Source organism: Eleginops maclovinus, chromosome 11 (assembly GCF_036324505.1).
Source record: "Eleginops maclovinus isolate JMC-PN-2008 ecotype Puerto Natales chromosome 11, JC_Emac_rtc_rv5, whole genome shotgun sequence".
NCBI lineage: Eukaryota > Metazoa > Chordata > Actinopteri > Perciformes > Eleginopidae > Eleginops > Eleginops maclovinus.
The window spans coordinates 2,572,149-2,584,395 of NC_086359.1; the positions used below are offsets into that span (position 1 = coordinate 2,572,149).

At 39.7% G+C, this 12,247-nt stretch overlaps 2 protein-coding genes across 2 annotated transcripts; both read right to left on the reverse strand.

Moving 5' to 3' along the window:
- Positions 1-352: 352 nt before the first annotated feature.
- htr3a (5-hydroxytryptamine (serotonin) receptor 3A) lies at positions 353-5,332 on the reverse strand. Its single transcript, XM_063894246.1, has 9 exons — positions 5,176-5,332; positions 4,429-4,592; positions 4,305-4,349; positions 4,114-4,223; positions 3,846-4,015; positions 2,944-3,104; positions 1,321-1,531; positions 972-1,208; positions 353-663 (listed from the first exon to the last, which is right to left on the reverse strand). Exons 1-9 carry the CDS (start codon positions 5,243-5,245, stop codon positions 353-355), a joined length of 1,479 nt encoding a protein of 492 aa, XP_063750316.1. The 5' UTR covers positions 5,246-5,332.
- Positions 5,333-7,220: 1,888 nt separating this feature from the next.
- Positions 7,221-12,205, reverse strand: htr3b (5-hydroxytryptamine (serotonin) receptor 3B). Its single transcript, XM_063895289.1, has 9 exons — positions 12,172-12,205; positions 11,269-11,432; positions 10,480-10,524; positions 10,179-10,288; positions 9,927-10,096; positions 9,501-9,658; positions 8,238-8,448; positions 7,717-7,926; positions 7,221-7,486 (listed from the first exon to the last, which is right to left on the reverse strand). Exons 1-9 carry the CDS (start codon positions 12,203-12,205, stop codon positions 7,221-7,223), a joined length of 1,368 nt encoding a protein of 455 aa, XP_063751359.1.
- Positions 12,206-12,247: the final 42 nt, after the last annotated feature.

Below are 12,247 nucleotides of genomic sequence, written 5' to 3' on the forward strand. Positions count from 1 at the left end.
AATAATAATAATAAAATGAATATTAAATTCATCATCATCCTAAAAAATATGTATAAAACATATAAATAAATCCAAAAATAATGATAGTAAAATAAATTATACTTAAGAAAAAACAATGAAAACAATCATGAAATTCTAATAATAATACCAAAAAAAAGTTGGTTAATTAACCTCTATAGTCCCAACTACAGGAGCCTTTTCCTGTCCCATAACCACGAGGTTGCCTCTCTGTGTCCACAGAGCTTTACAGGCCATGGAGCCGAAAACTCTGGCCTTTTTAATTCAACTCTCTCCTCTCAGTGTGTCCACAGCAGTGTGTGTGTTTGTGTGTGTTCGTGTGTGTGTGTGAGCCTCAGGCGACCTGCCACACGGACCACAACGTGCCCAGTGTGATGCTGTAGGCCACCACGGCCACCAGGTAGACCCTGAAGAGCAGCACGTCCAGCACGTAGCCCACCTGCAGCCACTCCTTAGCCACCTCCCGGCACCGGTCCCTCTTCTCCAGGAAGTGGCGTATGGCCGTCACCTCCTGCAGGATGTTGTCCATGACGGGTGGGGTGGGGTCTCTGGAGGGGGGCAGGCCGAGGCCGAGCAGAACCCCCTCCCTGTCGTGGTGGCTGCGTCTGCGGCCCAGCTCACAGGTGTGGTGCAGCGTGCACTGTGCTGCAGGACAGAGGACAGGAAGAGGTTATGTTTAACTTTAAATTAAAGTCAACTTTTAGTTTTATCGTGTTTTTTTTTATTTACAATTATTTAAAATGTTAAATTATTCAAATTATTCTTATTCTTCTTATTTTTTGTTATTGTTTTATTTTAAACTTCTGTTTTTTTGTAATGTTTTTTTAATGAAATGTGTATTTATATATATTATATTTGTACATACATGGTTTTACTATCTCCATACCTAATTATTTTGATGCATTAAGGTATTTTTAAAATGAACTATTTCTAATTTGAGTACTTTTCCTTACCGGTGCCGTAGGTGCTCTCCTTGTAGAGCTCCAGGTCTGGGGGCTGTGAGGACAGAGTGGAGCAGAGGCGATGCTTCTGGTGAATGCAGAAGAGGACAGGGGCCCTCTCCAGGACCAGGTACTTCACCCAGTGGGGGACGGGGGGCTGCAGGTCCTGCTTGTGGACCAGGCGCACAATCAGCACGGTTTCTGTCAGGCTGATCACCAGCAGGGCCATGCACACCACGAAGTACACACCTGCAGGACAGGTGAGGGGAGGGGAGTTATGAGTTATGAGGTTTATGAGTGCCATCTGCTGATAATCTGAAAACCTGTTCTGAATACAGTGTTCATGCATCCCATCATTCACCTATGAGCGGGGTTCCTATGGCGGTGGCAGGCAGAGTATCAGACACGATGATGAGGAACACAGAGTATCCCAGCAGCAGAGTGATCTTAAAGGAAACCCTCTCCCCGCTGTCTGGAGGCAGGTAGAACCCCACAATGTCCATCACCATCAGGAAGATACTGGGCAGCAGCAGGTTCACCGTGTAGAACAACGGACGCCGCCGGATCACCACCTGTGGAAGGAAGGTTTAGAGTTAATTCCAAATCTCTGCTGGGAAAAAAAGGCAGGATGTGGTTACCTTAGCTTAGCATAAATACTGGACACACGGCTCAACATTTCTTAAGACTTTAATTCATTTTCATGTTGTATTTTATTGATTTAATCCATGCACAAAAACAGTTAAAATCACTACTGTACAGTAACTCCTGCTACATACTAAACACAATCAACATTCTCCATATAATATCCCACTCTCACAACAAAAGCAATGTTTCCCCAAAAATACACAATTGTTTGGTCCCGGATACTTTTTCAAACATGAGAATTTAAATGTAAAATATGAACACAAAAAATATAGAGTCAATCATATCAGAGGGGAATATTTGAGGTTCAAAAACACAGAATACACCTTTAGTTAAAATCTCGTTTTTAATTGGTCAAAAATAAGTGGCGGTCAGAGACACCTGTTGTGATTGGCTGAAGGTAAGGAAATGAAACATGTACAGCGCAAACGGGCGAAGGTAAACAAATGGATAATGGAGCAAACAGAGGATAAATAGGAGAAGGAGATTAACTAAGCAACACGCACTTACATCCACATAATCTGTATCAAACAGCCCGAACGTTAGAGTTCATGTGTTTTTTCCGAAACCCTGAATTATGTAACCAACTGTAATCCACCGCTAAACTTGCTGGAGTGACGATGCTAACGGTTATGCTAATTAGCTGTTTTTAGCATCGATTAGCATATGAAGAGTCCGGTTGGATCGAGCCGTTGGTGAGCCGAAAATGCATTTCGATGCCTGGGGACGAAGATTCCAGCCTCCCGCTAACTTCGGTACACAAGTGTAAGTCTAACTTTACTTAGCTTGTGTTGTGCTACTTAGTACATTTATTAGGTACTTTACTTTGGGTATTTTCCATGTTGTGCTACGTACTTCTACTCTTCCCAATTGTTCTTTTTAATCCACTACATTAACAGCTTTAGATACTTTATATATTGCTATTTTTGGCTTACAAAATATTAATAACATCAATAGATATCAGTGTTTCTGTTTACTTGATGTGATGAACACATTAATGCATCAAGTATCATAACCCAGTCATTTCATATGAACTGATATGTGATTATGCATAATGAGTACGTTTGGTACTTTTATGTCGTGAGATTTTGACTTTTACTTAAAACAGAGTACTTTTACGATTTAGTATTGCCAATTTTATACAAAATGAAATGCATTTGATCATTTTAAGATGCTCTGAAGACTCAGATTCTGATTAATTCTACATTATTCATTAGGTTAAGATACAACTTTATTGATGCCTTGGTGATTTTCCAATATCATTAGGAAATTGGCTGTCATCCCTTTCCTGACAAGTATCTCCATACACATAAATCTATAAATCTTTATTTTGAATACTCACGTGGAACTTCATCTCAGCGTAGTAGTCGTCGTTGTCCACGCTGAAGATCTTGTAGTTGGACAGTATGTGCAGCAGCTCCCACTCGCCCTGGTTCATGAACACACTCTTGTCCTCCCTGAGCTCCTCGGGGCTTCGCATCAGGGTGATGTTGATGTCATCAACTGCAGATCGAAACATAATGTGGGGAGCAGCATGAAGCGGCCGTGTCAACAAGTTCCCCTTCACCCTCCACTCTGCTATCATAGTGGTGTCACAGCAGGGGGGGGGGTTCATGGACACACCAAACAGAGCAGTTGCTTCACTCAAGTCTTAATGAGCAGATTTGAGGAGAGAGTCTGATGTTGGGTTCTGATTTTAGGTGAATATTATTAACACCCTATGGTAACCTCTCTGCTTTCCTGCTGTCTACCTGAGTCTGGTGCTGTGTTCACATTGAAATCCTGATGGGAAAAGAGTCATTTTATACATTTAGTTAAAAAGTTGCCGCACTGAGAGTCAATTTTCAGTTTCTGTGTCACTAACTGGTCATTTGAGAGTATTTAGGCTAAATATTTACTTCAGATCAACACCTTTTATATCAAAATTCTAAATATACAATGGTATACAAAGATTTGATCTGTATTTATTTTGTCGCGAACTAACCCGCCTAAATGAGCTGTGTTCCTTTTTTGAGTTTAAACAGAGTTAACTGTATTTTGCGTTTATGCAGCCAAAATATTAATTCGCCTTTCAAACGCTTCTCTTTATTTAGAGATTTTATTGTTCCACACACATCCAAACCCTTTACAACAAATGAATCATGCTGGAAATGTCCTACAACCTTGAATTAGTGATGTCTTTAAACCAAAAAAAAAAGGTAAATCCCCCCAAAATATGTCTTAGTTGAGTGAATAAGGTCTTACTGGTGTGCAGCCAGCTCTGGAAGGTCAGGCTGCATTTCTGCACATCAAAAGGGAAGTTGTAGATGTTGAGCGTGCAGGCCGTCACCACCTGGATGGGCTTGTAGTTACGCACCAGTCCATCATGGGTCACATAGACATACGGGATGTCCGGAGACTTCCCCACATCCACACTGTGGGTTAGAGGCAAAATATTGATGTCATTCCATTTAGGCCCAAAGACAGACTCTCTGAGAATAACAAGCGAGGGAAAGAGGGACACTTCTCTTACAACTCATTGATGAGGATGTCCGGCACCCACACATTAGCCGTAGGTAAAGAAACCTGTTTCACTTCATCAAAGTCCTCCGGGTTCCACACCAGGAATTCATCCGTCCAGGACTAAAATGTGGAAGAAAGAAAGAGGCTAAATTACAGTCCATGTTATGATTTGTCATTTTTAGAAATGTGTTTTTGTCTTACCTGTCTGTACCACACATACGTGGTCAAAACCTGGTTCTTCTCGTCCTGTAATGGAATCGAAATCTTAAATTAGAGACAGATTTTAATATTTATTCGAACAGTTTATTTGGTCGTAATAACTCACCACATTGAGGATGGAGTACACCATGAGGTCTATGGCCACGATGGTGGACGTCCTCCAGTCCTTCACCGGTCTCACGCCCTTCTTATAGCCGGCACTCAGAAACTCAGAGAGACGCACCAAGGTGGCGTTAGCAAACCTCCCTGTGCTGCTGCCCGGCTTTTTCACTGAAAATGTAAAAAGTAATCTTTCATATGCAGTGTTTATATCACATCTGCAGAATAGATGCATGCAACATAAAGCTAATCTCCACTGGAATAAATATCTTCTTTTTAATAATAAAACCTGCTGATTTCAATGTAAATCGTGTTGAAATCCATTGAAAATAACCCTATTCTTTTTATTTGCAGAAAAAAATCAGTCTAATCCATCCAATAATTCAGATCAAATTAAACTCAAATACAGTTTAAATGAAGTATATTTAGAAGCAATATGACTTATAAGTAATGTATTGAATTAAATGAAGATATTGTAAATGTAAATGGTATTTATTTATTGCATTTTGTGTAATAATAAAATCAAAATATACCTAAGTATGTTTGAAGAGAAAAAGGTGAATTAAGTAGCAGCCAAATCATAATGATAATAAATAGTATTATTACAGCACTTTTTTTTTTTTGCAGTCAGCAGCAGTCATTTTATTGTGGTACTTCCTCTGTACCGCCATTCTGAATTTTCTTGCTAATAACCAATATACTACAGTCAAATATTTAAAGCCTCTAAATGTAGTTAAATGAGAAGCTTCTGTACCTGTGCAGGCTCTGGACGCTCCTTGAATATAGAGTAAAAAGAGTGCGGTCCACGCTGGTGAGGGTCTCATGGTGCCGGTTCACCTGTTTCCTTCTGTGGAAGTCTTCCTGTCGCTCTGATGAAAGGCCTCGGGACGCCTCACACACACATATCCTCTGTATCCCTCCACCAAATCCATCACTACACCCTCCAAGAAAACCTTGTTAGTGTCACTCCGCTCATCGCAGTATGACGCCACTCCCTCCGTTCAATAAAGCTCTGCGAGAAAAATGGAGTGCAGAATTAAAGCTCGTAAACCGGGTACTATGTCATGTCTGAGTAATCGTTTAATTAAGTAGTGCGCCAACATCAGACCACAGGAATAATTAAGAGACCGGTAAATAACTGTGTTAACTCACTTACTGGAAGCTAAGTTTCTCAGCTTAATGTAGGGCTGCACAATTAATCAATATTTGATCGAAACAGCATTATGGACCCCTTCAATAACCAAGTCACAGTAAGCCAAATATTGTTTAACATTTTTATTTCTTATTTTAAAATCTGCACAGCTCTCCACTTGAAATTAAAGTAGGATGGACTTATGTTGAAGTCACCAATCCAGCAAAGAGGGCAACACCTGATAAGCTCAAAAGATACCAGTACAAGGGAATTCATGTGCGCTTGTATCTCTAAAAGCTTGTTCTACCTGACTGAATGTATGCCAATGTAAACAACTGTCAATATCCCATAATTTGGTGTTTAATTCAGTCCCAAAGAGCTATAACACTCAGATGACAAATGTGGTTTAAATATTCACACAGATATATTTAGTGGCCTACTTTTTGAGCTCTTAATCTGCTTCCCACTATGCTAAAAAGGATGTGAATAAACATGCTCTGGTTTCTCATGTTTTGGTGTAATTTAGAAATAATAATAGTGAAGTTCCTGGTTGATTTGACTTTATGAGACTTTATTTTCACTTTTGTCATGAATTATATTCACAAAACATTCAGCTTAAAGGCTTTTCTTTCAAAGCACATGCAGTCTTTTTGAGATGACATTCATATTCTCAACAAAGTGGAAACTCAAAGAGATTAGATACTTCATTCAGACCGTAGCAAAGCACTTTATCGTCAGCTCTGGTTGCATAACATCATGAAACCAGATCCACTGGAAGAAGAGGTTCTCAGATATGTGCAAATCGCGTTAATATAGATCTTTCCAGCGGCAAGTTCTCCGTGACGCACATTTGATATTCTAGTCAGGATATCAGGAAACCACCAGGGAATGGAGGCACAGCAGCGGAGCTCTGAAGGCTTTTATTGATCTGTTTTGTGGCAACTGGATTGGAGATTAAAGTATGAATACAATATCATAACATCACACTGAGGATTATCTGCTTTATTACTCCCTATCTTTGAGTAAATATTCACTGTCGGGAATACAGAACAGACATGTCTCTCTCAAACTATAATGTTGCTTCACAGTGCAATATCTGGATGTTAGACGAACAGAATATTAAAAGGATCATTCTAGTTTCAGGCAAATTTAAGTAATACTACTATTTCTTTATTTCTTTATTTGTATACTTTAGAGTTAGATGGGGAAATGAAGCTGATCAGATTTTAAACTTTTAAGCCATTTAACCAAAAACAAAGGCAAACGGTTAAATTATTTCCCAAATTGTTAATTTCTCGCTTCAGTTACATTCAATACAAACATGGCATAACCTAAAATAAAGGCGTGTTATGGATTGGTTAACAACAATGCAACAAAATACTGTATAAAGATGATCCTATTCTAGCCTCAGATATCTTAATTACTCATCTAGAATTGGAAAGAGTTAATGTAGGTATTATAAAGAAACCTTTTAAGCTTAAACAAAACACCCTCAAACGAATTAAATAACTAGTAATTGCTTCAAAACCTTTATTTAATCAGTTCAAATATTGGTCTAAAATAGGTAAGATATGGTAAACACGTCTGTATGAAAAAAGTGAGAGTAATGGTAACAATGAAATTATTTCAGAGTAAAATATCTTAATCTTAAATCTCTGATGGTGCAGTCAGGCGAAGCTCCAGCTGGCCCAGAGCATCAGCAGCGTCCCGGCGTACGAGATCAGGACTACAAGGTAGAAGCGGAACAGGAAGCAGTCGAGCCTCGAACACAGGGCCAGCCAGTCAGCCTGAGCCGAGGTCTCGCTGTCCTCCTGAGATAACGCCAGGCGAAGAGACACCAACTCCTGCAGGAGCCACTCCAGACCAGAGGGAGCGTCCTGGATCTCATTCAGGGAGAGCAGGTCCTCCTCCAGAGAGGGATCCATATCGTACTCTACGAGAGGATCAAGAAATCTTGGTTATAAGGTGATCAGTTCATACAGTTTCTCTCAATACCGATTACTCAGGTTGGGACAATTATTTACAGTGTAGTCTGGATGTCAGTCTTTGAATCTGTTCTTCGGTTCTTTTCTTTCATTGCTGAGTCAAGTGTACTGTTTTTTGCAAACCCTTTTTTTAATTTAGTGAAGTGTAAAGCTAGGACACACTGTTAGTCTAGCTCACCTGCGGACAGGTTGATGTTGTTGAGGGTCCGAGTGGAGGTCAAAGCGCTCTCCGTGAACCCGTGCCCCACTGAGCCGTACTTGTCCAGCAGGCAGGCGGACACGGACATCTGCCTGACCTCCGCCTCACTGTGGTGCAGCAGCTTCACCACCAGGATGGACTTTGTGAGGCTCAGCATCAGCATGGCCATGGAGACCGCGAAGAACACTCCTGCAGAGAAAACAGACCAGAGACGATAACCAGAGTGATGCAGGATTAATATCCAGAATTTAGATTGGATTTACTTTACTGAACTCAAATTGGGAAACCACATATTGACAATGACTACAAAACTGAAGCAAATACAAAATCATTTGGTCTAAGAAAAGGAATCTGAATGCTCTGAAAGACCACATTTTTATTTGGACTTTTGGAGAAATGTTCTAAGTAGTTTATAGAGATACAACTCAGATGTTCATCTTACACAAACCTATGAATAGTAAAACTGAATCTGTTATTGTTTACTTTAAAGAGATAAAGACCTATGAGAGGCGTCCTGAGCGCGGTGACGGGCAGCTCGTCGGTCAGGTTGACCCTGAACACGGTGTACCCCAGCAAGATGCTGATCTTAAACACGATGCGCGTCCCGCTGTTCAGAGGCAGCGAGAAGCTCACCACGTCCACCAGCATCAGGAAGATGCTCGGGATCAGGAGGCCCACCACGTACAGCAGGGGGCGCCGCCGTATCAGAACCTGAAGCAGAGAGAAATTCGAAAATATGGAAGAAAAAATACATTATTACAAAAAGGAGAAAAAAAGACGGAAAGAATAAAGAAAACTCTTTTTAATTTAGAAAAAATGATTAAGAACAAATAAAGAATTAAATAATTAAGGGAAAAAAGTGGAATGATTAATTAAAGGAAATAAATATTTTAAATAATTGAAGAAATTAATGTGTTTTTAAAAAAAATCTAATTGATCTAATTTAGGAAAAGATATTTAAGAAAAATTGTAGGGAGGCATAAGAAATAATTAATAAATAGGAAATAAAAAAGAGGTATTTTAAATAATCGTAGAAATAATAATATAAGAAAAAATAATTAACAAATTATTAAAAGAAAAACTAAGGGAAAATAAGTGAGATTAGAAATATCAGTATTTTATTTGTAATGGATTATTTATCTAGTATCTCTGTATTGCTACTTTCCCTGAAGTAGACGCTCTGAATACTTCTCCCATTAGCAGAGAGCCTTTCGCTCTTTGAGCTGCATAAACAGCTCCCTGCTCTCCACCTGCACTAACAAGCAGTCCATTGATCAGCCACTGAGACAGTCTCATTATGCCCCCCCCTGTCTATCAGCCTCCCTCTCTATCTGTCTCTTTAGTTGCCAGAAACAGCCCCCACACCCCCACCTCATCATCTGGCGTTAGCTCACTAGCCTGATCCATGAAGGCCAATTGCTTTACACTTTACTGCTAACCCACAGAGGGCAACAGTTTAAAGCTCGCCGTCGATAAGCAATCACGGGCTCTCTAGTTACAGGGCTGTAACACTGAGAGCTGCGGGAATGAGTCCTAAAACCCAGGAACGAGTTAGCATTTGAGCTCTTCCTGTTCCCTCGTCTGGAAGCCAGAGTGTTTTTGGTTGCTGGCCTGAAATAAGATCTGGGGTTTACAAAGGCAGAATAATTTCTGGTCAGTTAATACCCCACTGGTGGATTGAAAAAAGGCTGTTGCTAAGTAGTCTCTGAATGAGTTGACTAAACGTCATCACGCCCAACATGACATATAGAGACAACACGTACGTTGAACTGGATGTGGGCGTAGTCGGTGTCGTCCTGGTGGATGAGCCAGTAGCTGGAGGGGATGGACAACAGTTCCCATTCTCCGTCGTTCATGAACTCCCTCTTGTCGTTAGCGATGGCCTCGGCGCTCCTCCACAGAGCCAGGTCGATTTCCTTCACTGACACAGGGAGGGAGAGAGAGAGGGAGGAAAAGTTGGACGTGGCTTAAACTTTGAGATGCCACTGGTGGTCCCTTAGTGGAAAACTGACCACTTCATTCTACTATGTAGCTTGTTGAATGCTCTTGAAGGAACCTTCAGTTCTGATCAGTAAATTAAGTTCTGTAAAGCTCCCCTAAGCTTTACTAAGCAGTTGCACCAAAATCATAATCTCCATAGGTATGACAACTCTCCTCTTGATGTTTATTTTTGGATCTCAGAGACTGACCTGAGTGCAGCCAGCTGCGGAAGGTCAGGCTGCAGTTCTGCTTGTCGAATGGGAAGGCGTACATCTCCAGGTTGCAGGCCAGAACCACCTGCATGGGCCGGTAGTTCTTCACCGAGCCCGACGAGTTCACGTACACGTAGGGGATCGGGAGGGACTTCCCCCCGTCCACACTGCAGACACAGGAAGGAGAGGGGAGAGATGTTTTTGAAGACTGAACGACGCTATCAAATTAAACTAATTCTAGTTTCTTACAATTCACTAATGATGACGTCAGGTATCCAGATGGTGTCAGAGGACAGAGAGATTTCATTGATGCCATCAAACTCCTCCGGGTCCCAAACCAGGAACTCATCCGTCCAGATCTGAAAAATGATATCATTTATGGATTTGATTTGAAAGCAAACATTTAAAAACATCATTAAGTCCAAACAATAAACTGGATGTAATTGATTAAGTGTTTTCCAATCTTTAAATCAACACAATTGATCTGTTTTATTTCTATTTTATGGAGGAAAAAGTGTTTGTACCACATGAAACAAAAAGAATCACGTACCTGTCTGTACCAAATACTGGTAGTTATACTCTGCGTCTTTCCATCCTGTGAAAGGAAGAGAAAGTTCAAGTTGGCGCCGTTACATTAATGTCCCTTGAGATAGGATTAGATAAGATAAATGTGTTTAAATCCCCAGGGTGCAGATATTACAGTGGAACAGGGATAATAGGAGCAAAAACAACAACAATAGGGCATCATTTGCATTTCTCTAAAACTAATAACAGCGCCAAGAAGCAATTAATTTCTCCGGCAAAATCTTTAATTGAAAGAAATGTATTTGATCCCAAAGGATTTGTTGAAAAGGAAGCCAGAAGACTTCCTTCTTTTTGTAGCATGCAGCCAAAGAAGTATTGTTTTTTTATGATGTGCTGTATTTAACTTGTATTTACTCTGGAAATAAAGCTGTTTATGTAATGTGGTCTATGTGTTCTTGCTTATTGTGTGTTTTATTTGAGTGTTCAAAGGTGCAGTTGTAACTTGGCTAATGATTTGTATATAATAATAATTAAATGAGTTTTTTTATTTTAAAAGACTTTATTTTGTAATTGTTTTATATTTGACTCCTTTTCTTAAACTTAATTCATTTAACTATGTTTATCTATGCACCTGATTCTGCTTTGACTTTATTGTGCTTTGGATAAAAGTGACACTACATTTATTTTGAATCAACGCAGACACACAAGACAGCCACTGGTGTCTGCCTTTGCTTCCAAATAATAACAGATTTATTTAACAATACTTTTATATTCATACTTTAGGACCAGTTTGATTGTGTTACGTTTCCCTCACCACTTCCAGCACGGACTGCAGCAACAGGTCGATGTAGACGGTGGTGATGCTGGTCCAGTTGTGCACGGGTCGGACTCCACAGTCGTATTTCCTGAGGAGAGTCCGGGTCAGCTGGTTCAGAGCAGACCTCTTCGGCTTCTCTGGTGCACCCTCAGCCAGAGGAGCTGGGGAAAACAAACACAGCGATACTTTACAAACTGGGCAAAACATGTGCAGAGGAACCTTATTAAAGTTCAAGTACCAGAGTGTAGGAATAAGTCACCATTCACATTCTTACCGAGGCCAAAGTTAATAGCATCAAAGTACTTGTTTTGCAGAACGGCCCATTTCAGGTTGATGTATACACTGAATTATAATATTAATCAGAAACCTTGAGCTCAATATTGCAATGAAATGTAGGGTTGCCTATTGATGCGTTTTAAAAATATATTCACAATGATATTTTGATTTATAATCATCAGTAATTTGGTTATAATTAGCATTTGTGGGGAAAGTATTCAGATCCTCTACTTAAGTAAAAGTACTTAGTGTAGTACAGACGTATTATCAGCTAAATGCACTCCAGTATCAAAAGTACTCATTGTGCAGAATGTCTCTAATAAGTGTTGTATTATATTCCGTTTTGATCATTAGAAAATACATATAAGAGTTTTTTATTGTTGTTATTCAGCAATATGTAGCACATTTTGGAAAGAACTAGTACATATATATCATATTAACACATATTTATGTAAAATGTATACAAGACCTTTACATAATGTAAAAATAATCACAACCTACCACAACATCTAGCTAGATATTACGATATAGATTAAATGCCCAGCCTGACCTGCAGGTATTTCTTGAACATACAACAAGAAATTAAATTGCCTTTTTATTTGTTATACATAAATATCTGCTTACCTGAGACCAGCAGTGTGAGCCAAATGAGAAACATGAAGCTTAAAAAAATTATCCAGATTTCACTTGAATATTTGCA

What these genes read in the sequence shown, in the direction of transcription:
- htr3b (XM_063895289.1), bottom strand. Translation starts at nt 12,205, where the DNA reads ATGTTTCTCATTTGGCTCACACTGCTGGTCTCAG. An exon ending in CCGCAGCTGGCTGCACTCAG is followed by an intron (nt 9,659 to 9,926) that starts GTCAGTCTCTGA and finishes TCCCTGTGTCAG; the next exon opens with TGAAGGAAATCGACCTGGCT. An exon ending in ACGCCCACATCCAGTTCAAC is followed by an intron (nt 8,449 to 9,500) that starts GTACGTGTTGTC and finishes TCTCTGCTTCAG; the next exon opens with GTTCTGATACGGCGGCGCCC.
- htr3a (XM_063894246.1), bottom strand. Translation starts at nt 5,245, where the DNA reads ATGAGACCCTCACCAGCGTGGACCGCACTCTTTTTACTCTATATTCAA. An exon ending in TGTACTCCATCCTCAATGTG is followed by an intron (nt 4,350 to 4,428) that starts GTGAGTTATTAC and finishes ATTCCATTACAG; the next exon opens with GACGAGAAGAACCAGGTTTT. An exon ending in ACGCTGAGATGAAGTTCCAC is followed by an intron (nt 1,532 to 2,943) that starts GTGAGTATTCAA and finishes TTCCTTCCACAG; the next exon opens with GTGGTGATCCGGCGGCGTCC.